We start from the raw sequence: 27,542 nt of genomic DNA on the forward strand, positions 1-27,542 counted from the left end.
GTTATCCCTCTGTGACCTTGACTTCTCCTTAAATAAAATTTTATAGTGCATAAAATGACTTCAGTGTAGCTTTGGGGCAACATTGAAAGTTTCAGTTTTGATATAGATGAACTGCAAGGCAACCCTGTGAAGAATAATTAGAAAAAGTTTAATGGGAAGTTAGGGAGGTAAACTGGATGATGGACAAAGAATAAAGATTCTTACAACAAAGACTTGAGAAAGGTAAAGGATGACATGAGAAAGTAGACTGGTTTGTGTCAGACCCTATTTAGGCATCGGAATAACATTATGCACTTTTGTTTTTGTTGGTATAATTTTGTTTCATTTGTTTTAATATATCTGCCCCTGGCCTAAATATTTTCAGAATCTTTTGGAGTAGCTCTGAGCATAGAAAAATTTTAATAGAGGTCCTTGTTAAAGCCACTTCAGAACTGTTGTGGCCTAGCTGTGCAGATAATCTTATTTTTCTTTACTTTCCCATCAAACTTTAAAAACAGCACTAAGATAACAACCCGAAGTAGTACAATATCCACTTTTACAATTTATGTTGTGTAAAATGTCAATAAAACTGTCTTTAGCAATTTTTAAAATTGTTTTTAGTGAGAGAATATTTATTGGACTACTTTAATCAGTTCACTTCGAAGCCAGGTTACCAACTATCTTCTTCCTTTAAAGTCGCAATTTTTACCACATATACTCTTTACTTTGGTGTATTTAGGACTCCTGTGGTTAGGGCTTTTCCAAATATATAAATAATTACCAGTAAGTACTTACTTTTTATTGAAAAATTATTTACTTTTTGTTTTATGATAGCAGTTAAGTAGGTTCCCAAACATCATTCCAGTGATTATTGCGTGTTAGCATTTATGCCTTTTATCTGTCAGACATCTGGGTAAATCAGATGGCTTGGCCATGGCAAACTGCAGTCTGATTTTCTAGTGCTCATTTTACTATTAAGAGGGGATTTTAATCTAAGCACATTTGTTTAACATAGGATTTTGAAGTTACCGTGATATAAATAAAAAAGTTAGCTTATTTGTTATGGAAGTCAAGTATTCAAGTATTAGTAAAAAAAAAAAAAAAAAGTTGAAATGTGGAATCGATTAGAGAATTTAGAAATCAGGAAAGATAGTTGAGGTCATTTATCCACACCCCCACCATGGCCCTCCTCCTCCAGTACATGAAATTTGAATTCTAAAAGAATAAAAGATAATGCCAGCATGGCTGAGACGTTCTGCGGGTTTATATCCAATAAACTGTACTGTCTTGTAATTTTTAAAAATCTTATTCTCTTTCTATAGCTAATTAAAATCTTAAACATAAAGTGTATAATATAGTACAGATTTAAGTTGCCTTTATATGACTTGTGCTTCTTCTTATATTTCTGTTCTTTGGGGATTCTTGGCTAGAGACCAGTTCCACATATGATTTTATGAACCAACAATGAGACTGTGGCTGTAAAGTAATAAATCAACATAATGATTCAATTAGTTGTGATTCACATAAGTCACTTTACAATCATATTTGTTATTCAGTGGTATGTTTGCCATAAAGTTAGTATCTGCTTCCAGAATTTTTAAGGATTATATTATTGCTGCTTTTTCAAATTTGATTTTATGAATAATGATAATTTATATTCCCCCAAACTTCCATATGTTAATGTAGTTGATCCTTTTTACTCAGTGCCTTCTTGGGGGGGGGGAAGCAGAATTTTTACTTTCAAACATCTAGATCACATTATCTTGCAGCAAATTGATAATTTTTCAATTGCTGAGGTAGTTGGAAAAAGTACATTTTATCTTTTGGTTTGTAAAGAATCCTTTGAACTTGTCACAGAAACTGAGAATCTTTTTGCGATTCGCTAGATGGATTAGGTATTCTTAATTAAGCATTGGGTATAGTAACCGTAACTTATTACCCTTCAGGTATTAAAATAAATGATTTCCCATCCATAGACAACTTATCTTAAATTGAAATGCTGTGAAGTTTTTAAGTTAGATCTCAGAAAGGTTAGCTGTTCTACAAGTTAGCAGGTAAGATTTTTGTGTACAGTTATATGCACTAGGGGGAAGTAGTCTGGTTAAAAAGTTTAAAAAGTAACGCTGCCTCTTATAAGATGGAGGCCTGAGTGTACATGTTGATTTCTTGTCCCTCCTGAGACCTTACTAAAATAGAAGCATAGAAGCACATAAAGGAATAGAAACCTGCAGCAAAGAAAATCAGAGACTCACTGCTATTTTAAAGTTTCAAGAAATTACTGAGAGAAGAAAAGATGGGAGTGAGATGACTGATGCAACAAGCTATGAGGAGGCTAGAGAAGAAGTGAGAGGAAACGGATCAGCCTGCCTGAACCCGAAAGGACGTCTGGACTGAGAATCTGCCAAATATAAAGAAGGGCAGGAAGATTAATTAAAGGTCTGTCCATGAACCTAGAACAGTTGGCTCCCTTCCCCCTACTTCTCCATCCCCAGGCCAGAAACCAGAGCCTAGTCTGCGAAGAAAGGGAATGAACAGCATGGGAAGGAGTAAGGTTTCTGTTGTTCGTCTTGGCACTCTACCAGTAAGTCTACACTATCTGGTCTTTGAGGGGCTGCAGCCTGACAGCTGGCTTCCCACGTGCTCACGACAGCTCTTGCCTAAAGTGAAGCTTGCCTATGTCCAAACATAACGGGGTACACAGAGCTCCTAGTTAATGCTATCACGTAGGCAAGAAGACTGATGAAAGCTGTTTTCATTATTATGTTTGTCCATTGTTTCTGAAGCCCTCAAATTATTACAAATGCTTAAATTTGTTATGTTCTTATCATTTTGATTGTTCATTAAGTATTTGTTTCCCATTTTACAGATTTTTCACAAATGGGAGCAGATTCTATTTTCAAGAGTAATTCACCTTTGGTAGCCCAGTCTTAGAAATCTACCAGAAACTGCGTTTTTCTCCCAAGATGTTTTCATTTGCTAATATATTAGTGGGATATGATTTAGGAACAATTAGTCTTTATATTTCATAATCTTACTTTGAATTTAATGATAGCATAAGCTAGCACTGATATTTAATAGTGTGTATATATGTGCTAACTGCAAATTCAGATTTATTTAGCCTCTTGGGTTGCATTTTTTGCCTGAAAGAGATATAGAATGCTCTGTTAAAGCACTGAGAAATGTTGATCTCACTAAGTGGAAAAGAACATATTTCTTGTCTTTAAAACATTTAGTAATGTGAATTGAGTTGCAGTGTTCAGAAACATTGCAGTTAAACCCAATCTTAATTTTTCTCATTTCCTTAAATTTTCATGGGTATGCATATGGAGCTATTTTTGTATTCATTCTCAGCTAAATAAATTAGTCCAAATATGCATGACTGAAATTACCTTCTATAAAAGTTTCCAAAAGCATTTGAAAAATACCCCAAGGGTGGCAAGTCCATAATATTTTACTTGATTAAAATGCTGTACCTAGCTTCTAGATGGATATATGATCAGAAGAAAGAATCTAAAATGTAATGAAAGTTAACCGTACTGTTGTAAAGTCCAAAATGATCTTGTATCACTGAATGACACTGACCTTGGAGACTAATGGAAACTTCAGTGGTAGTTTCCAACTTCTATTCATTTTGGAATTATTAAGAGTATGAAGAATATATTATACCTGTTCCTGAATGTCAGTAAACTTGGGCAAGATTATGCTGAAGCATAATTTGTGTATTGGTTTTAATCTATAATAGACTTCTATGTTTTACACTTTGGGTGCTATAGAAATTACCATTCCCGTGCATCCTTGTGATGTTTGAGATCTGAAGAGTCTTAATTGGTGGTCCTTTGTTTTGTATTTCAAGAAGTCAAAGGATGGGCATTTAACCCCCTCTGTCGCACTGTGACATTAGGAACAAGATAAAAACAAGTTTTTTAGATCTTGGAAAGACCCTATTTTATAGATACTGTAAATACATAGCTTGTTGTTGTCTACTGAGCAGAAAGATACTCTTCTTTTTTCTTCTGTTTAATATTTTTAACTTAGGTATTAACCCATTTCCAGATGCCCTGTACCATAGAAACGTTTATTTATCTTCATCTGAAATTGGTGAAAGGGAAGTGCGCAAGAGGGCATTTTAGTACAATAGTGAAGACAAAATGGCTTTTCATGCTTGGCTTGCTCTTAATGAGTACTTTGTAAATTGAAGGCTCATTTAGACCTTCAAAATTAACGTTCATGAGCATTCTTAGCAGCAGGCCCTCTGCCTACAATCATGGTGCTAGTTTAGGACTTTGTGTTCTTTTTTGTAAATACCGGTTCTTTTCAAAATTAGCAAATTTCTCAGGAAGAAAAATAAGATGTCAAATTTACTTACTGAACAAAATGAAGACTATTGTGATGGATTCAGGTTAACTCCAAACACAACAGTTGCGACAGACAATTTGAATATTCTCACATATGGACTTTTTTTACATAGTACAATTCCACGGTAAAGATTCTCTGGTCATCTGAACTTTGAGAGAAGTAATTTTCCAAGAATTAATACTGAAACTTTCTGAGTTACACTTTCATATACCTGATTTCATTATTTGGTTCCATTCTATATAAGACATTCAAAACCATCTTTATAACCATTTTTTGTGTAATTTGTTTCAGAGAGGGTTCAGCACCTCTAGAAACAATATAATGGTGATGTTTACACACCAGTTAGGATTAATTGATGTCAAGATATGGATATATCTGAATAAAACCAAATTAATATTAAATTTAAAGGCACAGAAATTAGATCATTTGTCCATTATCAGGCATCTCTGTATAAATGAATAAAAGGAATATTTTGAGGATGTCAAAAAGCTTTCCTCTTACTGAATGTTGTCATTCTTTTCTAACAATGTCTAGAGTTTTTTAGTGTAAATGTATTTCTTCCTCCCTGACAGTCATTCTAAAATACTTTTGTACTTTAATTTTAGATCATTTCTTTTTAACATCATGCATATCAATAATTATTAAATTTAGTAAAACTAAACTAGTAAATTAGTAAGTTTAGTTTTACTGCTTTTACACATCACAATTTTTTTTCAATATCCATTTATTGATTCATTAAACAAATATTATTGCTTAGTATTTGCCAAGAACTTCCCTATATGCTTTAATTAGAAAAGTTCACACATGAAGCCGAGTAAGTATAGAAAATTTCCTCACAAAATGCAACTTTTTTTTTAACATTTTTTATTGATTTATAATCATTTTACAATGTTGTGTCAAATTCCAGTGTTCAGCACAATTTTTCAGTTATTCATGGACATATACACACTCATTGTCACATTTTTTTCTCTGTGAGTTATCATAACATTTTGTGTATATTTCCCTGTGCTATACAGTGTAGTCTATTCTACAATTTTGAAATCCCAGTCTATCCCTTTCCACCCTCCACCCCCCTGGTAACCACAAGTCTGTATTCTCTGTCTGTGAGTCAATTTCTGTCCTGTATTTACGCTTTGTTTTTGTTTGTTTGTTTGTTTTTGTTTTTGTTTTTTAGATTCCACATATGAGCGATCTCATATGGTATTTTTCTTTCTCTTTCTGGCTTACTTCACTTAGAATGACATTCTCCAGGAGCATCCATGTTGCTGCAAATGGCATTATGTTGTCGGTTTTTATGGCTGAGTAGTATTCCATTGTATAAATATACCACAGCTTCTTTATCCAGTCACCTGTTGATGGACATTTAGGCTGTTTCCATGTTTTGGCTATTGTAAATAGTGCTGCTATGAACATTGGGGTGCAGGTGTCATCCTGAAGTAGATTTCCTTCTGGATACAAGCCCAGGAGTGGGATTCCTGGGTCATTATGGTAAGTCTAGTCCTAGTCTTTTGAAGAATCTCCACACTGTTTTCCATAGTGGCTGCACCAAACTGCATTCCCACCAGCAGTGTAGGAGGGTTCCCCTTTCTCCACAGCCTCTCCAGCATTTGTCATTTGTGGATTTTTGAATGACGGCCATTCTGACTGGTGTGAGGTGATACCTCATTGTAGTTTTGATTTGCATTTCTCTGATAATTAGTGATATGGAGCATTTTTTCATGTGCCTTTTGATCATTTGTATGTCTTCCTTGGAGAATTGCTTGTTTAGGTCTTCTGCCCATTTTTGGATTGGGTTGTTTATTTTTTTCTTATTGAGTCTTATGAGCTCCTTATATATTCTGGATATCAAGCCTTTGTCGGTTTCACTTGCAAAAATTTTCTCCCATTCTGTAGGTTTTCTTCTTGTTTTATTTCTGGTTTCCTTTGCTGTGCAGAAGCTTGTAAATTTCATTAGGTCCCATTTGTTTATTCTTGCTTTTATTTCTTCTAGGAGAAAATTTTTTAAACGTATGTCAGATAATGTTTTGCCTATGTTTTCCTCTAGGAGGTTTATTGTATCTTGTCTTATGTTTAAGTCTTTAATCCATTTTGAGTTGATTTTTGTATATGGTGTAAGGGAGTGTTCTAGCTTCACTGTTTTACATGCTGCTGTCCAGTTTTCCCAACACCATTTGCTGAAGAGACTGTCTTTATTCCAATGTATATTCTTGCCTCCTTTGTCGAAGATGAGTTGACCAAAAGTTTGTGGGTTCATTTCTGGGCTCTCTATTCTGTTCCATTGGTCTATATGTCTGTTTTGGTACCAATACCATGCTGTCTTGATGACTGTAGCTCTGTAATATTGTCTGAAGTCTGGGAGAGTTATTCCTCCAGCCTCTTTCTTTCTCTTCAGTAATGCTTTGGCAATTCTAGGCCTTTGATGGTTCCATATGAATTCTATTATGATTTGTTCTAGTTCTGTGAAATATGTCCTGGGTAATTGGATAGGGATTGCATTAAATCTGTAGATTGCCTTGGGCAGTGTGACCATTTTAACAATATTGATTCTTCCAATCCAAGAGCATGGAATATCTTTCCATTTTTTAAAGTCTTCTTTAATTTCCTTCATCAATGGTTTATAGTTTTCTGTGTATAATTCTTTCACCTCCTTGGTTAGATTTATTCCCAGATATTTTATTACTTTGGGTGCTATTTTAAAGGGGATTGTTTCTTTACTTTCTTCTTCTGTTGATTTATCCTTAGTGTAAAGAAATGCAACTGACTTTTGAACGTTAATTTTGTAACCTGCTACCTTGCTGAATTCTTCAATCAGCTCTAGTAGCTTTTGTGTAGACCTTTTAGGGTTTTCTATATATAGTAACATGTCATCAGCATATAATGACACTTTTACCTCTTCTTTTCCAATTTGGATCCCTTTTATTTCTTTCTCTTGCCTGACTGCTGTGGCTAGGACTTCCAGGACTATGTTGAATAGGAGTGGTGAGAGTTGGCATCCTTGTCTTGTCCCAGATTTTAATGGGAAGCTTTTGAGTTTTTCACCGTTGAGTACTATGCTGGCTGTAAGTTTGTCATATATAGCTTTTATTATGTTGAGATATGTTCCCTCTATACCCACTTTGGCGAGAGTTTTTATCATAGATGGGTGTTGAATTTTATCAAATGCTTTTTCTGCATCGACTGAGATGATCATGTGGTTTTTGTCCTTTCTCTTGTTGATGTGATGTATTACACTGATGGATTTGCGTATGTTGAACCAGCCTTGTGTCCCTGGGATGAACCCCACTTGGTCATGACGTATAATCTTTTTTACGTGTTGTTGGATTCTATTTGCTAATATTTTGGTGAGGATTTTGGCGTCTATGTTCATCAGTGATATTGGCCTATAATTCTCTTTTTTTGTAGTGTCTTTGCCTGGTTTTGGTATCAGGGTGATGGTGGCTTCATAGAATGAGTTTGGGAGTATTCCCTCCTTTTCAATCGTCTGGAAGAGTTTGAGAAGGACTGGTATGAGTTCTTCTTTGTATGTTTGGTAGAATTCCCCGGTGAAGCCGTCCGGTCCTGGACTTTTATTTGTAGGGAGGTTTTTAATTGCTATTTCTATTTCCTTTCTAGTGATCAGATTGTTCAAGTGTTCAGATTCTTCTTGATTCAGTTTTGGTGGACAGTATGTTCCAGAAAGTTGGTTTGGTTCCATATAGTTTTTCATAATATTCTCGTATGATATTCTGTATTTCTATTTTGTTTGTTGTCATTTCTCCATTTTCCTTTCTTATTTTGCTAATTTGTGCTCTCTCTTTTTTCTTCTTTGTGAGTTTGGCCAGAGGTTTGTCGATTTTATTTACTTTTTCAAAAAACCAGCTTTTGGTTTGGTTGATTTTTTTCTATGGTCTTGTTAATCTCTATTGTATTTAATTCCTCTCTGATCTTTATTATTTCCTTCCTTCTGCTGCTTTTTGGGGCTTTTTGTTCTTCTTTTTCTAATTCATTCAGGTGGTGTGTTAAATTGTTTCTTTGAGATTGTTCTTTTTTGAGGAAGGCCTGTATCGCTATAAACTTCCCTCTTAGCACTGCCTTTGCTGTGTCCCATAGGTTTTGAGTGGTTGTGCTTTCATTATCATTTGTCTCAAGGTATTTTGTAATTTCAGCTTTGATTTCCTCATTGATCCATTGTTTTTTCAATAACATGTTGTTTAATCTCCATGCTTTCCTTTTTTTCTCCTTTGTTTCTCTGTTGTTGATTTCCAGTTTCATGGCATTGTGGTCGGTAAAGATGCTTGAGATAATTTCTATCTTCTTAAAATTGTTGAGGTTTCTTTTGTGCCCAAGTACATGATCGATCCTGGAAAATGTTCCATGTACACTTGAAAAGAATGTATATCCTATTTTTGGGGGGTGTAATGCTCTGAAAATATCCACCAAATCTAGTTTTTCTATTGTAGTATTTAATTTCTCTGTTGCCTTGTTTATTTTCTGTGTGGAAGATCTGTCTAGTGATGTTAATGCAGTGTTAAAATCTCCAACTATGATTGTATTCCCATCAATATCCCCCTTTATCTCTGTTAGTAATTCTTATATGTACTTAGGTGCTCCTATATTGGGTGCATATATATTAACGAGTGTAATATCCTCATCTTGTATCACTCCTTTAATCATTATAAAATGTCCTTCTTTATCTTTCTTTATGGCCTTTCTTTTAAAGTCTATTTTGTCTGAAATCAGTACTGCAACACCTGCTTTTTTGGCTTTTCCATTTGCATGGAATATCCTTTTCCATCCTTTCACTCTCAATCTATATGTGTCCTTCTCCCTAAAGTGGGTCTCTTGTATGCAGCATATTGAAAGTTCTTGCTTTATTATCCAGTCTGCCACTCTGTGTCTTTTGACTGGAGCATTTAGTCCATTAACATTTACAGTAATTAATGATAGATGTGTGTTTATTGCCATTTTGAACTTATCTTTGCAGTTGAATTGGTATATCCTTTTTGTTCCTTTCTTCTTCCTTTTGTGGTTTGGTAATTTTCCTTTGTATTATCATGGATTTTATTTAATTTTTGTGACTCCTTTGTAAATTTTTGGCTTGTGGTTACCCTTTTTTGTAAATCTGTCAACCCATTACTATAACTGTTTTTATTAAACTGATAGTAACATGATCTCAAACCCATCCTACTCTTAAAAAAATTTAAAAAAGAAAGAAAAAAATATTCTGTATTTCCCTGCCTCCCTCTCCCACTCTCAGTGATTTGTATGTCTTCTTTTATAATTTCATGTTTACTTTATTTGTAATTCATGAGTTATCACCTTTCCAGTTGTGTGTTTCTCATTTCTGTAGCATCTTGCTGCTTTTCTATTTAGAATAGCCCTTTCAATATTTCTTTTAGCATGGGTTTAGTGTTGCTAAACTCCTGCAGCTTTTTTTTGTCTGTGAAACTCTTTATTTCTCCTTCTATCCTCAAGGATAGCCTTGCTGGATAAAGGATCCTAGGCTGCATCTTTTTTTCATTCAGGGCTTTGAATATATCTTGCCACTCCCTTCTGGCCTGTAGCGTTTGTGTAGAGAAATCAGCTGAGAGCCTTATGGGGGTTCCCTTGTAACTTACTCTTTGCTTTTCTCTTGCTGCCTTTAGAATCATTTCTTTATCCTTGACTCTGGCCATCTTGATTATGATATGTCTTGGTGTGGGTCTATTTGGGTTCTTCCTGTTTGGGACCCTCTAAGCTTCCTGTACTTGGATATCTGATTCCTTCTTTAAGTTTGGGAAGTTTTCAGTCATGATTTCTTCAAAAACCTTTTCAATCCCCTTTGATCTTTCTTCTCCTGGGACCCCTGTTATGCGAAGATTGGGACGCTTTATATTATCCCATAGGTCCCTTATGCTATTTTCATTATTTTTTATTTGCTTCTCTTGTAGTTCTTCTGAATGGGTGCTTTCTATTGCCCTGTCTTCTAGATCACTAATTCGTTCCTCTGCATTATCTAGTCGGCTTTGCACAGCTATTAGATCATTCCTCATCTCTGTCAATGAGTTTACCCATTCTACTTGGCTCTTCTTTATAGCTTCAATTTCATTTTTGACATATTTTATATCTCTAAACACTATCTCTTTTAATTCCTTCAGCAATTCGATCACTCCTTTTTTGAAATCTTGATCTAGTAGGCTATCAATGTCTATTTCGTTATCTTTCTTTCAGGGGATTTCTCTTGTTCTTTTATTTGGGAAACGTTTTTCTGCTTCTTCATCTTGCTCATACCTCTTTGGCACTGTGGTTTATGGAGTATCAGTTGTTTATTTTGGTCCTTAAGGATTTTATCTATCTGATGCCTATTTAGGAATAGAACTTAGGAAAAAAAGAAAAAAAAATAAGAGAGAGAGAGAAAGAATTTTAAAAGAAGGGAGAAAGAGGGTTTGAAAACAGTGTATAATGAATAATAGAAGAGTGAGTTGAAGCAGAGTATTAATCGGGTTGAGACGTCCTTTTGAAACCTTTACAAAAAAAGGGGGGGGAGATGAATAGATGTATTTGAAACCTGTGTCTAATCAATAGCAGGACATCAAAACCCAAGAGAAATAGAAATGAATTAAGAAGTAAAGATTAAGAGAGTAATAGAAAATAGAACAGGTAAAAACAGATTTAAAAAAAAAGGGGGTGGGGTGGGGTTTGTCGGTGTTCTCCTGGAGTCTGTGTGCTTTTAATGTGAAGTCTTTCTGTCTTCCTCCTGTTTTGGAAGCTCAGCTTGCTATTTTCAGAGGCCCTCTGTTGGCGCCCTCTTCTGTGCTGCTCCCAGCACCTGTAGGCAAGCAGATCGCGCCTCCTCCTAACACTGGGTCAGGTGCAGCTCTCTGCTGTGGGCGGGCGGGTCGCTGCCCCTCCGGATGCCGCAGTTAGATGTTGCAGACTGGCCGGGTAGGAGGGCGGGTGGTGCCCACTCCCAGCACCTCGGTCAGGGGCTGTGTTCCTGCCCGAAAGGCGGGGGGCCGCTCTCGCTCTACGTGCGCCGCCGCCGGTAGCTCCGCTGCTCTGTGCGGCTGCGCGCTCCGCCCTGGCCGGCGCTCTGCCCTGGTCGGCGCTCCGCAGGTGGGCTCGGGGAAGACCGAGGGACAGCCCTGTCCCTGCTCCAAGCCAAAACCCAGCTCCTTGTTTGTCTTTGTGGAGCAAGTTCTCTGAGGGACCAGGATGGAAGGATCCTATCTGCCCCGGGCTGCAGGCCAGTCTCAGTCTGGCCTTTGAGGCTGCTGAGCCCTTCGGTGCGGATGCAGGTTTCGCCCCCGCCCCCGCTTGAGTGCTAAGCGCGGAGGATATGGCGGCTGTGCCTGAGCCCCGCCTCTCTTCCCCCGAAAACTTTCGCGGGTTTTCAGAGATGGGTGTGCACCCTTCCCCCAAGAGCACATCAACCTTGCTGTTTTATGGAGGGCCCAGGTTGTTCTGCCCTGTGCACCCACAGCCACAGCGCGCAGCCCCTTGCGTTCCCCCGGGGCTGCCTCCGTGCAGCCACTTCCATCCTCCGCCCGGCTTGTGCAGCCTGGCCCTGCCCGCGGCTGCCGGCCCGCGTCTCAGGCTGGGTGTCGGGGGGACGCTCTGTGCCCCTTTAACTTAGTTCTGTTAGTCAAGGGCTGCTCTGTACAGATCCGAACCTCGGAGGCTTCCCCTCCGTCCCGCTGGCCTCTCAGTTGGAGAGGGGAGACCCAGCGAGCGAGCGCCAGTCCTCCTTTGCCGCTCCCTCCCCGCGGGACCCGTCCCGCGCTGCTTTGCCTTTTGTTCTTTCTTTTTTCCTTTTCTCCTACCAGATTTTTGGCGTCTTTATCTTTTGAAGAGGGCGATGTTCTGTCGGAGTTCCACAGGTGCTCTGGTTGGCTGAATGGGTCTGTAGATGTGGGTCTTGGTGTATTTGTGGGAGAGGGTGACCTGCGAGAGTCCTTCTACTCCGCCATCTTCTCCGTCTCTCTCGCATCACAATTTCTTGTATTTTACATCTTCCTCTTTGATTTTGTTTGTTTTACTGGAATTGATCATTTAGTAATATTTTTAGATTGTACCTGAATGTGTTGAGCTAGTCTGAGTCTTTGCATGACTAAAAATGTGTATTTAATCTCTCACTTGATTGCTAATTGGGCTTGACAGAATTCTACATAAATTTTACCTGAGAATTTTGAAGATTCTGCTTTATTGACTTACGTTATCTGATTTTGCTAAAAAGAATTCTGATATCAGTATGTTTTTTATACCTTTGTAAAGAATCGTTTTCTCCCTCCGTCTCTCCACCCAACCTCCCCTCCCCCACAAGATTTTGAAATTTGTATCCATGGAGTTCTGATATTACACTAGGATGTGATTAGTATCTGTTTTTAATTGTTAGTGTTCTATAGGTGTCTCATCCCCTGAATCTATCTCTAGCTAAGGGAAATCTTTATTTCTCTGATCACTTTTCACCCAGTTCTCTCTGTTTTATCATTCTATTAGGTAGCTACTGGAGCATCTGAATCTTCCATTTTTTTCTTTATGTTTTCCTCATTCTGTATTGGGTTATGGTGACTTTCTTTCTTGTCTAGCTCAGTAATTTGATCTTTAGCTGGGACCTTTAAATTATCAGCCCATTTTTTTAGGCTTTGTTTTATCATTGTTTTATCAGGCATGTTTTTAGTTTTGTAGAACTCTTTTTCACAATAGCCTTTTCTTTTGTTGTTGATGTACTATCTTTTCATATCACTGAGAATGTCGATTATATTTGAAGTTTTTTGTTTCTTTTATTTTACCTGAATGGTGTGTTCCTTCAGTTTAAATTTAATGAGATTGTTGCTAATTTTCCTTCAAATGAGTGGTGATTCTTGATCGCTAGTGTGTATAGTTGAAAGCATACATGGAGGAGTTTTTGTGGCTGGAGAGTATTTACTCCTCAGCCCAGATGAGAATCCAGCCCTCTTGGGGGTAATAAGATTCTTATGACAGAAGCCTTCATCCAGTGACTGCAGGGCAAAAGGACGGAGTACAGCTGGGCAGCGTATTCCCTGTTGCTGGAGTGTGTCCTCTGGGTTTGGGACTCCCCCATAAATTGCCTGCTACCTTGTTCTATTTCTTTCATCCCACTGTTCACTCTGAGACTCTCCATACTTAGAAATCACATTTGAGAAAATATACTTGTGCTTTTGTTATTTATAGACCAATGAGTTTGAGTTTTGTGTCTCTCAGGGCCTTTACGGTAGCTTCTCTGTTGCGTATTTTAGCCTCAGTTTTCTCTAATTTGATTTTTTTTCTCTTAGTCAGTCTCCTCTGATTTTTAGTTTAGAACTTCCTCCAATTTTCTGGTCTGCAGTGGTGTTCTTTCTTATTTTCCTGTGCTCTTACTGTTTCTTCTTTTTAAAAATATATTCTGTGTGGAATTTAAAGGGAAGGGAAATAGGTAAATATGTCCTCATTTACCATTATGATCTATTTTCTCTTAAAACTACGGATTTAAAATTAAGAGAACTTAGAAGATGATGAAACTATTTAATGGAAACGTATCAACATATTTTAAAAGGAGGAGACTATGCTGAATGTTTATAGTGCTTAATGAGTTTGTAAAAGCCATTTATTTAGCATTAACCTTCGTGAGTTCATTTTTTCCTCTAAGAAAACAAATCAAAGATACTGACTTTGGAGCAATTTCTTGGGCACTGTTTATTGTTAGTCATCCTATTTAAGAAGAACTTGTTTAAGTGGTACTTTTCTTTCATGGTAACAAATGGATTATTTTGATATATTCAATCCTCAGTTTTAACCCATTTTATTAACCTATTTTATTTTCAAAAGGAGCATGGTATGTCAGTATATTGATTGGTAAATTTTAACTTAGCAATATTAAAAGAAGTAAACCTAATGTACTTTAATGGGGATTATTACAAGAACTTCACTGTCTTGTTTTAGGCAAGATTCAGTAAAAAGAAAAAATCGTGTATTATATTAATAGTCATGCAAAGCAATAGCCAGTTTGCACAAGTAAATTAACTATCTGCTAAAATGGACAGGTTGATTTTTTTTTTATAACCTCCTTTTAATTAATTAATTTTTGAAAAAAGAATACGACTTAAAATTAAATCCCAGGCTTTAATGTCATATTGTTCATAATTGTATTTTGAAAGAAAGTTTGCTATTTTAAGTGTTTAGAAGAGAATAAGGAAATATTTTCATTTACATGGTTCTGGTTTATTTATGGTGTAAGTACTATATGTTTTTTCATTAAACAATCCAAAAATAGGAGGACATGAAACATATTCTCTTTGTGAAAGTTAGAAATTATCAACAAATCAGTAAGACTGCTTTTATTTTTTTTTTTTTTAATTTTTCTTTAGGAGAGTTAGACTGCTTTTGTTCATGAATTGCTTCATGGAGACTTAACGAAATTTGATTTCATTTTTGTCTTTTACTTTTTTCTAGCAAAACCAGTTCTTACTTTAGAGACATCAGTAGCCCACAGAAATTTGTTGCTTTTCTTTTCAAAGTACACCTGCATCCAAAACTGATTAAAAGCACGCATAAAAAGAAAACTGCCATAATGAAGTATATTTCTCAGTACTACCTGATTTGCCAATATGACTAGTTTTGATTAAAAAGAAGTTGATTATAATATTCAAGACTGTTTATTGAGCAGAAAAACTGGATGCAATCAGAAATCAGAGGTGTACCCAAGGAGACACTAAATCTGAAAGTCTTGATGTGACAATTGCTGTTTCCTTTTACGGTTTTATTGGTCTCGCTACAGTAATACTAAGTAGTTCCTCTCCAGGTATCGGAGGATTTTCTTGTTGGGGAGGGAGGATGGTGATGCTTTCATTTTACATTTTTTTTTTAATGATATTAGAGTGATGTTGCAGGTATTCTTATCATATCTTACTAAAACTCTTTTATCAAATTGATCAGTACAGCCTGCGGCTGGTTACTTCCAAAAATATGTTACCATGACTAGAAGTTTTCATTTCAGTGCATTTATTTGACACCTTTCTCATTGTTATTGACTAAAACACTTGATTCTTGCCTCTTCTTTCTTTGTATCTGTTTTCTCATTTTTGTTCTACAGCCTTCTGCATATGTACGTATCTCTGGCTTCTTCATTTGTATCAACTAGCACTAATATTTTAGTGCCTGACTTTCATCTTCACTTAGCAACTCAAGTTGTCGTTGTTTATGGTTGACCAGCAGGCTTGGTGCTCCTGCTCTACATATTCTCAATCTCTCGTCAACCTCTGGTATTACTGGCCAGCCGTACTTAGTGTTTTTACTTTAGAAATATTCTTTTTCCCTTAGTTTTATAATAATTTTAGGTAATATTTATTGCGAACTTAATTTGTGTCATTCACTATTCCAAGCACTTTTCGTGTCATACAGTCTTTACTCCAGTCCTGAGATGAGTTATTATTCTTCTTCCCATTCACAGGTAAGGAAAGTGAGAAGCTGAGAGACTGATTACATTGTGTGAAGCTCTACAACTAATAAGTGGTGGAACCAGGATTCAGACGCAGGCAATCTGACTCTAGAGCTGGTGCTTTTAACTTCTAGATGCTGTCTTGCTTTTCTAATCAGTGTTTCCTCTCATAGTTTTCAGTTGGAGTCTAGGTCTTTATATTTTTATTTGGCGAACACTTACTGTAATGTTAAACATTCCTGTATCCCTCAGAGCTGTCCAAGTATCAGTTAATGTAGTTTTCAACAGGGTAGGAGTTTAATACATGTTATGGGTCAATTTCTTTTTGTTGCACTTGGAAATTAAATTTAAGGAGAAATGTCATTACAAGGTTCAAAGTTAGACGTAAGAGGATATAGAAATGACCTGCATATGTGTTTTTACTTTATCCATAGTTCTTCAGTTCCCTAATAGCTCTATAACAAGACATTATAATGCCTGGATTTCATCATTAGCAATTAAGATACAATTATCTAAAGCTGAAAATTGAATTTAGGGCCAGATTTTTCAATGTTAATTATTTGAAAATGTGTAACTTTCCTCATTATAAAATGAATTCTTGTTTAAGTATTGGTTGTCTAGTCCTTGTCTGTGCATTCCCAGGTCTTTTACTCTGAACTAAGCTAAATATAAAATGGCTATGAATTTTGCTCTTTCCATTTTGTACCGACAAAGTGAAAATAATTTTTTATAACTTCATTCCTCATTTCCAAAATAATTTGAAGTACAAGTTAGGCCCATTTGTGCCATCTTTGGCAATATTTCTATGTCAGATATTTTACAGTCTTCCATTTAAAACGGCCCATGTAGTATCAGGGGTCATTGTTTCCTTTTTAAAAATGAGTATAAAATTAGAAAAAATGCCTTGGAACTTGTTTCTTTAGTCACTATAATAGGAGCAGTTAATCTAGCGAAGGAAGAAATTGAAAGTTTTCATATTTGGTTGTCATGACTAAAAATTCCTATGACTTTATAGACAGTCTTCACTAATCTAGAAGCAAGTTTTTATCTATACATGCATATTTTAGAAAATTAATAGTTCACATTTTTTTTTCTTGAGGACTTTTTTCTAAACGTGTAACTACTAAGATACATTTGAATTGCAGCAAATCATACTTTGCGAGAAAATTAAGAGTTAGATAGAGCTGGACTTTACCCAGAGTGTGAAGCTGTACCCTGGTGCGTAAAGTGCATGTCAGAGCCTTTCACTAATAGTGTGGCCCCTAAATCAGATTAAACCGTGTCAGATCCCAGTCTCCTCTTGCTGTACAGGATCCACCTGGCTCTGCTTCCTCAGGTATCCATTTCCCTTAGATGAATCCTAGTGATTAAAGTGCAGGATGCTGTGCTGCGGGGAGAGAAGAGAGGTTTTATTTTGCAGATTTATTCAACAGTAATTCAGGTCAAATTGTGAATGTATGTTTGTAGCCATAGTATTGTTTAATATTCTAGTTCATTCCCTTTAGTAGTTAAAAAAAATTACTGCTTAGTGAAAGTTTTCAGCTAGTCAGACTCACAAAAATCACAAACATAGCATTGGCTCTGCTGTTGAGCCCAAGGTTGGTGGAACCTGCTGATACAGAACGCTGTGATGGAGAGGGCTGACTTAGACTTACTGAAAATTATCCGTATGTAAGTGGACCCACTCAGTTCAAAGCCTAGTCATTTAAGGGTCAGCTGTTACGTGAAGGGCCTTTCATACAAGAACTTTCAGAATTCTAACCCACGTTTAGGTTAGATCCATAGAATGTTATGTCCTTTCCAAAAAGTAACTTATCTGGATAACATTTACATAACTGTGTATTTAATTGTTAATCTACTACTTGCTTATTTAAAATGTTACATTTAGGAGACTCTTTGGTTTTGGTTTTCCCTTCTCAGTATTTTCCACGTGGCTGTATTTTCCGCTTGATTTGAAAAGCCGTAACAAGTTCTGTTCAGTTTAGCAGGCATTAATTAAACGTTTGTTACATTCAAGGCCCGGGCTAGGTGCCTGTGGAGCGTAAGAAATGATGATGATGGGGAAGACAAAGGTCGCGGACCCCTGCAGTCAGTGATCACTCACTGAATACCAGGCCAGGCAGCTGCCCTAAGTGCTTCTGCACTTAGTGCTTATTTAACCCTCTATCCCTGTCAGGTAGGTTTTGTTATTATCCCCATGTTACAAGTGAGGAAACTGAGGCATAGACCATTTCACAATTGCATAATTTGCTCAAGACAGTGACTTGTGAAGATGGGTTTGAAACATAAAGCGGTCTGATACCAGTGGTCACACTCTCAACCATCGTCCTTTACTAAAATGAAGACAGGATCCTACCCTAAACAAGCTTCCCTCCTACTAAAAAAGTGACGATATATTCGGTTGGGCGGGTGGGATGCAGTACAAGGCAGAATGTGTGAGGTGCTGCACTGCTGGCTCAAGTGTGGAAGATACTGGAGCTCAGAAGGACAGCTGCATTTGTTTTGGGAGATGGGAAAAGGCCTCGTAGAAGAGGTGTTTTAGCTGAGCCTTGAAGAGTGGCAGGATTTTGCCATGTGGAAGTTAGAGGAGTACATTCTCATTGAAGGCAGAAGTGGGAATGATGGCATTGTTTTGAGAAAATACAGAAGTGTTCAAGGGTAGTAATTAGCAAATTTGTATAGCATCCTTACAGAGGCAGCAGGGAGAAGGTAATTCAACTTGCATTGCAGAAAGATGGAAGTGGCAGCCTGGGGAATTTGAACTTCTGCCAGTAATGAAGAATCTTTGACGAGTGTAGACTCTAGAATAAGAAGTTCATGATCAGAGTTGGATGGATTGAAGAGGGAAGAGAAGAGTGGCCCTGAGATTTTTAAAAACTTGAACAGAGAGCATATTTAGGAAGTGCATCAAATATTTTAAATATATTTTACTCTCTAAGTTAATGGAAACTAAGGTGGCCAAAGTTAATTTGAATACATGGAAAAGAATAATCTTTGTGCTTGCCTAGACCCTTGAATATAATGCGTAAGCTTTCATTTAAAATTGGAAACTCCACATTATTTTCATGATATTAGTAAATTATAGATTCAAATTATAGATTATTTAAAAACTGAATTATTACATTTTCTTTTTTAACTATAGTAGACTGTTTTCGTGGAAAGGGATTATCCAAACGGCAATCTGGCCAAGGTGCTAAGGTGTAACATCTCTTATAATGGTATTATAAAAAATTTTATAGATTTTAATGTTTTACATCTGATCTTAGAAGACATTCTCTGTAGCTGAAGTAATAGGTCTGAATTGATGGAACAGAAATAAATCTGCCTTCTAAAGAACAATTCCTGTTATGCTCTTTAAATCTCTGTCCATAACCTGACAGTATTTAAAGGACAACATTAAAGAGAGTTGCGCTCACAACAGAATTTCATTTTCAGTCGTGTGAATGGTTACAGGTAAATACCTTATTTCAAAGCACCAAAATAGTATTCTCTGAACACAGTATTTCTAGAGGAAAGATTTCCTACCATGCCTGTCAGGGGAAAGCTGATACACTTGGAGAAATTTTGGGCCGCTCCCCAAACCTGTGATTTCCTAACCCAATTGGTGACCCAAGTTATGCTGAGGTCATTGTGCAGACTCTGATTTCCCCTTATGACTCACAATTTACTTCATAGGTTATGTTGACCTTTAAATTTCAGCCAGTAATAAAAATAAAAAGTCTTACTCAGTTAAAGTTAGTTAAATTGAGTTATTCTAAAACAAATTTTTGCCTGGTATCTTTTTTTTTTTAAAGACATTTTCGTGTTACTTTTTATGATTTTTATGTAATAAAATAATATATTGTTAATTTTAGATTTGTCCCTTATCTTTTTCTAAAAATACCTCTAAGTGCCATATTGATTCTTTTCAGCTATTTTAGCCTCTTCGTAGGCCCCTCCCTCCTAAGTATCCCTGAATGTAGCTATGTACTGAGAAATGAGTTTTGACAACTACTTTGGTTCCTTAGATTGTAAGCCATCTTAGTCTGCATACATATAGGTTATTAAAGAAGATAATTGTCTCCTACCCTTTCTGATCTCTGCCCTGACAGTCTTAGTTCTTTACCTTTTGTTAAAGGAATAAGAGATAGACAGGGGAGAAACACTGAATACTCTATCCCATTTCTGCATATTCAAATCTCATCTCCAAACACTAGGTCTAATTTCACCTCTATTACAGTTTTTTCTTTTTAATAGAGGTGCTGGAGATTGAACCCAGGACCTCGTGCATGCTAATCTTGTGCTCTACCACTGAGCTATTTCCCTCTCCCCGTTACAAATTTTAAATCAAAGTAAAAGAGGTATTAATTGCAATTTTAATTTTTATTTTCTTTATTGTTTTTTCTACTTTTTAATCTAAGGTTAACAAATGGGTAGCACTTTTAAAAAATCATCTTTCTAACCTCGATATAGTTAAGAACTATATTTTTATATCTTTAAGTCTTTTGTTTGTTGTTTCTTATTTCCTTCTTTATGTTTTTATCTCTAGCCAGTCTTTATCCTTCTACTAAGGGGAAGGCGATCAGATGAGTAGTGGCAAATTTAACTGTATTCTTTCTTTACTCTTTTTAAAGGCAAAATGTTCATCTGAATTATATCTGGGTGTTGGGTTACATGAATATTGGCTGTGTAAGTCCTTATAATTTTAATATTTTAAATATTTCATGATTAAAAAGGAAAAGGTAGACTGGGAGATGTTTAGGGAAAGCTTAAAGACATAGAACTTTAACCGTTGATAATGGGGGAGATACTGACTGTTTTTAGTAGAAGAGCAACCTGATGAAAGTGGCACCTTAAAAACTGAACTTGGCATCTGCATTGAGAATGATCTGGAGGAAGGTGAGACTGAAAAAAGGGGAATGTAAGCAAAGTCAGCATGCTGACTTTTGCGAACTAAGTGCTTGGCCCAGGCAGTATCCCAGGGAATGGGGAGGAAGGGGGAAGGGGTACCGCTTTCTTCAATAATCCTGGGAAGCGTTCCCAAGTGAAAGTACGGAACAGTGCCAGCCCTGCTCAGCGCGTTTTGTGTACTTCAGAACCTATCTCACATCTAGTTCTGCTACATAAATATAAGTGCTCTCCATGAACTAGGTTCACATTTCAAACCGAGAGCAAACAGAGAGCATGACCAGTAATATGATTATTACTCCTAAGCCACATATGTGGAAGATGGTCTTTTAAGAAGGGCATCCGTTAGCTCTGTTACCAATAATACTGTATTGTATTACTAAGTCTGGCCCATCTAGAAGGAGGCTGTGTCTGTTTGGAAGGGTTCTGATTTACGACACCATCCTTGGCTGCTTCTACAAGTTTCTGCAAACTTTTATGTAAGCCAGTATCATAAATATCTAAAAGAGAAACCTTTAAGCCATTATTTCACCCTATTTCCAGTAACATTGCAAACTTTCAGTACTTTTATAAAATAATTGACTTTTCCCAACTCCATGACACAACTGAGTAATTTTTTCACAGCTATTTGGGTAAATCCCATCCACCTCATCAGTTTTATTTTTGTTAACTCAGATCTGACTTGAAAGTAAAAATTACTTGTAATTGCTTTGGGGTTACACAAATTTAGCCTGTTCTTAAATTAAGTTGTATTCCAATCACCTATGGAATGATGAATGTCTTAATTCCTTATTCAGTTCATCTATGATTTTGAAGCAGTCTGTGTGACCTGTAATCAAAAAGTGATGTTTGATGCATACTCGCAGCATTCTGTCATTTTTTTCCCATCTGGGTTAGGAAATGCCTTTGAAACCCTTGTTTATTTTCCAGCACTGTAAAAGAATTATGTAAAGCAATTTCAAGTTCAGAATTATTATTGAGGACATTTTAATAGGTTATTTAAAGGTTTGTTTTATTAACTTGGCCTAGGTCACAAAACTCATTAATATTAATGACTAGGCTAGAGAGGCACATAGCCACTCTAATCATCAACAGATACAAAACATTAAACCAAATTGTGTAGCTTTATTATGTTATGAGTCATTCCAGGCAAAGACCACATATAGCAAGAGCTGTTTTGATGTTTCTGACTCAAACCTTTGGCTTCTTATTTCTCTATGTAGATAAACCAGAGTTTTAAACTGACGTACAAATTATTATGGACTTCATATGAATATATAACTCATTAAAATTAAATACTTGGGACTAATCACTCAAAAAAGGCATGTTTTAAATAAACTTTAGAAAAAAGTAAAACTTGAGGCACAAATTACTTTTTTTAAATGCCAGTTTTAAAATCACATTTGCATTCTCTTAAAGAAGTTTACGTGATACAAGACCTTACTGTTATTTGCAAATTTATATAAATATGAGCTGCTAAGTGATCTGTTCTGTTTATTCCAAAGAGGTGCTCTAACAGCCTCTGCAACTATCTCCAGTCTTTCCTGTAAACAGCAGTGCAGCAAATGGTAGTGGAGAGGGCCTGAAATTTCAATCTTGAGATGAGTAATTAGGCTGTGTTCAATACAACTGATTTTACTTCCACTTATGTATAAACGACAAGGCCTTTTAAACTGGTAGTAGTGAACATAGTGTGGAATGTGAGTGCCTGTTAGGTCGCTTTTGGTAAGTAGAACTAATACTTTGAGACATTTGTTTACAATAGGAGTTGGCAAACTTCTTTTTCTACAAAGGGCCAGATAGTAAATATTTTTAAAAGCTTACAGGATATATACAGCTCCACTATTATAACATGAAAGCAATCACAGACAGTATGTAAACAAATGCCTGTGGCTGAGTTCCAGTAAACCTTTATTTATAAACACTGATAGCAAGCCAGATTTAGCCTGTGGACTATAGTTGACCAACCCCTGGTTTACATTCATTTACTTAGTACTGAGTCCTTACCTCCCTAATCAGCGAGGATTAGCTCCTCCCATCCAATCCACCAAAACTCCTCCTGCCAATGTCGGTAACATTCTCTTGTCACTGAATCTAAAGCAAAAGCTTATCAGTTGTCGCAGTTGGTTTTTGGGAGCCTTCGACACTTGAATCACTGTTTCCTTCTTACAACTCTGTCTTCCTTTAGGGTCCATGGTAGCACTTTTCTAGTTTTTATCCTACCTCTCAAGGCATTCCTCAGTTTTTGTTTTTGCAAAAAAGCTCTACTTTTTTATAGCCCATTCCTTAAATACTGGTTTGCTTTAGAGAATCTGTTTAAGATTTATATTGTTTCCAGAATGGGCAAAACTGTAGGCACAGAGAGTAGATTTCTGGTTGCCTAGGACTGGGGGGACAAGGAGTTAGCAGAATTAGTGGATGATAGCTAAAGGGCATATAGTTTCTTTTTGGGATGATGGAATACTCTAAAATTCATTGTGATAGTTGCACAACTCTGTGAATATATTAAAAGCCATTGAATTATACACTTTAAATGGGTGAGTTGTATGGTGTGTAATCACCTCCATAAGACTGTTAAAAAAAAACTGTAAGTTAAGTTCTCCAGTGTTATTATCATCCCTAAATTAAAAATTAAACTGACGTTGCACCATTTACTCGAGTGCCATAGTACAGACTGAACTACTTCCCAGTGCTGTTATCTGTTTTGAGCTCGTGGTAGTTTGCCCCAGACACTATGTTTTAAATGTAAAATGGAAATCTTATTTATGAGTTCCAGGTAAATTTAGGATTATAGAAAAGTATCAACTTGTTAGAACCATTTCATTAGAATCTGCATTATTAGTTCATTTGATGATTCCAAGAGGAATTTGCAAATCATAAATAGGTAATTAGGTTACAGGGAACAAATGTGGCTGGAAAAATGAGCTCAGTCTTCATTTGTCACCATGACAAGTTAAAGATTTGTAATGGAACAACATGATTACAAGTGAACAATCTCTTCTACACAGTTACTGCCTTAAATTAACCCTATAAGGAAATTAGCTGTTGTACCTGCCCATCTTTAGGACTTTGGGTTCACATGTGTTGAGGGTGAAGTAGGAGGTTTCCAGTTAGTACACTGCAGGTGAACAGTGGATTTTCAGATGCCCATTATGTGATAAATTGAATGCCCCTCATAACATGAAGCAAATGTTGAACTTACCCTTATTACTTTGCAGAAACAGAGCTTACAGTTAGCTGATAAGAAGTGTGAATTGTAACTAAATTTTGAAAATAATACCCATTTAGGTGCACATATTGGTTGTCTTTTCCTTGAAGACTGACATGAGAGTACAAGGTGGAAAAAAATTAAGCCAGAATATATTCTTAATTGCCTTTTTCTTAACACTGTGAATTACATTAGGTTATTTAATTTAGGGTGCAAAATACATAGTGGCTCTTGAAAATACACACACCATCCAATTTTCTGTCTATCAGTGCAGTAAAGTGATTTTATGAACAAGGAAGAAACCCGAACTTGGGCATCGAGCTCATAGTCTTTAAAACTATACTCTGGGAACATAATATGATTTCAGCTTGGTGTTTGTAGTTTACCCGAAATCCCTCAGCTACAGTACTAACACATGTTTTGAGAAGTAATGCAGCTATTCCTTATTCTGTAATGATAAAGCTTCAATAATCAAATAAGTACTTATAATTAGAATGAAGTATAATTTTCAGAAAAAGATAGCATCACCTGTAATATTTATTACAGGAAAAAAGCTCCATTTGCTAGCTGTCAGTGCTCTTCTTAATGTAATTTCTCACTGTATTTAAGGAGCTTTGTGTAATCATATTCAAAGCCTCTTATCTTGCTGATTATATTCAGGAACCATAGCTAAATATTTCAATACCAAAGCTGAAAATCATAATGACATATCAGCATACGCATAATAAATTATAGTTGATGAATACTATAGGAGATGCATTTTGATTGGCTCCAAGTTTGTGATCTGCTCATCCATAGCACATTGTTAAAGGATGGTGAGGATATGACTGCCAAGCATATTGTTTTGTCTACACAAGAATAAAATAATATTTTAGCCAGAATGAAAGGAGCATATACAGATAACAGATTAAATGTCCTGTCAACTGAAGTATACATCCCGCATTAAACATTTAGTGACAGTATTTCATATACATTTTTACACAATTTTTATATTGAATAGAAGTTTCTAGCCAAAAATGCATTGTTGTTATGTTGACAGACACAATTACTGTGTTTTTAACTAAAACCTCACATCTTGTGTTTTCACCAGTTTGAGGCAGGGGCCTCAAGTATGAGAAGCCAGTTTTCAAGCTAACTGGGGAATCAGTACTTAGAGTTTAATTATTGTAGCCCACATGTTTACTGTGTAAACAAGAGTTATAAGACCTATAAGACTACTGTCATCACTGGAACAAATGCTACAGAATAATTTGAAAACATTGTCATCATTTAGACAAAATCTATTTATTCTGATACTCTACCTATATAATATCCCCCCCCAATGGTGTGAGAGGGAACATATTTAAGTTTAGCAGTCTTCCCTTCTTAAAATTAAGCATAACAAATATATATTAAGTTACTGAGTACTACGATCAAGTACCATACTAGGCTAATAGACTTCAATAAAGAAAATAAAGGCTAGCCCCTGCCCTTGAAGAACCCACCATCAATGGTACAAGTGTAAGTAATTCCATACGATACAGTAGGGAAAGGCAAAGACAGAGATCTGCCCAGGGTGCTGTGATGTCAGCTGGACTGAGTACTAAAGGATCTAGCTGAATGAAAGAGCTGGTATATGTGCGCGTGTGTGCGCACATGCACGCACAGGAGCATCTGGGAGCATTACTGGGTGAGCGCAGGGAACAGCGTGAACAAAGGCCCGGAGGCCAGTGTGCAGAACACTGCTGGTACTGCTGCCGCATGCAGTGCATTCGGATAATGCCAGGAGATAGGGGGCAGGTGGAGGCGTGGGCCAGATTTTGGGAGTCTTGAATGCCGTGCTAATGAGCTTAAAATTTGCTTGTGCTGGTTTTATACTGCCCACCTATATTCTTAAACAGATAAGCATTTTGTCAAACTGTACTTTGCAAAGATTGAAAAAGGCAAGTTATAATTTTGGTTGATTTGACCCTAGGAAAATGCCTTTTGTGGCTTATGTTATGTTTATTTGTTGCAGTTATTCTTTTATAACGTCTATCAAACTTTGATATAAGCTCAGGGTTTTCAGTTTGCCCAGTGCTTTCCTGAAACAGCAGGGCCGTGCCTGTGAGGTTTTGGAGCCTGCTAGAGTGGGCAGTATTTTAATGAAGAACCTTTGAAATCACAGGGCTTGAGAGAGTAATAGAAATGAGCTCCATATTCAGGTGACAGTAGTCATTTTCTTGCTCTGTTTCTCTGTGTGATGTGGTATATTCGTCGGGCTAACAGTCTTATTTGTTTGTTTGGAATTAGAATTATAAGCATGGCAATTGTAGTATGTTAATTATTGTAAATTCTTCACAGTAGCTTTTTTTTTATAAAAATTAATGTAATAAGACAAAGAGAGTTGCTTGTTTTTTTCTGAAAATTTTTGAGACATTCAAGGCTTTAACTTGACATTTTACACCTCTTACTTGGCACCTCGTCAACCATAATTATCAAACTGTTTACCCTCAGGAAAGCTTTTACGTATTTCTGTGTAGAATGAGTCAGAGAAGGTAAGTAATTATGCAAATTCATGGGGAGAATTTTTTTCTATAAATTAACTTGATATGCAGGTGAATGCTGTTTTACCCTAAGTTTCCATAATAATGTAGTGGAAAGAACAGTGACTAGTCCCACCACTGGATACTTTACATGAGTTAGTTCATCTTTGTTTTCTCACCTGTTAAGTAAGAGGGTTGAGGCAGGTTATCACTAAGCTCTTTCTTACTGGCATCTTGTGGTTCTCTGACTACGTCAGTTCCCCAGGTTACTCTGCCTACACACTTGTGCCTTTCAGCATCCCTGAGTCACAGAACTGAGAAGAGCCTTAGGAGACTGTGTAGTCCATCTGCCTCACAAACGAGTGGAAATTTTCTCTTTCTCTTTTCCTAGAACGTTTTGCCTGTACCTTCTCAAGCTGGCATCCTCTGAATCAGAGCTGGTTGTAAGATCTGTTACCCCGCTGGTTGCCAGGATTAATTCCATGGATCCGACAGATGGGCAAAGATTCCCTTCACTTCTCACTGTTCCATGTACATTCTTGCTATTGTGGGAAGCTCAGCTGTAAAGGGCAACCTGCCTACCTAGAAAAGGATCTGTCGTTGGTCCAGAGTATACTCTTTCCTATGGCTTATTCATCTTTGTATCAGTACTGTTTGAATGTTTATTAAATAACTGAATATTATAGGTGGCAGAAATGGTTAATGTTTGTTATGTATGAGGAAAGTTTCACTAACTATTCAATAATAGTGAAGATAGTCAGCAAATAATAATAGAGATACTGGAATATTTTTACAATGATCTACAACTGAATGTAGTTACCATTGTAGAGAATATAATTTATAGATGTATTTTTTATTGAATAGTTCCTGATGATTTTTGTTTTATAAACCCATTCAGTAGAACTTGAAATATTATTTAAATTTTACCTCTATCCTTCATTTCTCTAACTGAAAAGGACCTCGCAAATTCTTTTTAGATTTAACTAGGACAAGAGATCAGTAGTTTTTCTTTTACTGGAGTCCTCTACTTCTGATTTTCTAGGTGAAAAGGTAATTGTATGATTTCTAATTCTGATATCCAACTTAATTTTAAAAGCCAAGTAATGTAAACTTAGTTTAATTTTTATCTAATTTATATCTATATTATTTAGAGATTATTTCTACTTAGATAATTCATGAAGAAGCTAATACATTTCTGTTTTAGAAAACATGT

General features: G+C 36.4%; 1 protein-coding gene across 5 annotated transcripts in view; it reads left to right on the forward strand.

Annotated features, from left to right (window-relative positions):
- The window catches only part of COMMD10 (COMM domain containing 10), a 161,249-nt gene that overhangs the window by 125,350 nt on the left and 8,357 nt on the right, over positions 1-27,542 (forward strand). Inside the window, exon 6 of one of the 5 annotated variants that reach the window (XM_074360507.1) lies at positions 15,743-27,012. The exons of the other annotated variants lie outside the window; for them this stretch is intronic. Within the exon in view, the coding sequence (XP_074216608.1) occupies positions 15,743-15,763 (21 nt within the window). The 3' untranslated portion in view covers positions 15,764-27,012. Of the gene's footprint in view, positions 1-15,742; positions 27,013-27,542 lie in introns of those variants that run through there. 5 annotated transcript variants of the gene reach the window in all.

This window comes from Camelus bactrianus, chromosome 3 (assembly GCF_048773025.1).
Source record: "Camelus bactrianus isolate YW-2024 breed Bactrian camel chromosome 3, ASM4877302v1, whole genome shotgun sequence".
Lineage (NCBI taxonomy): Eukaryota > Metazoa > Chordata > Mammalia > Artiodactyla > Camelidae > Camelus > Camelus bactrianus.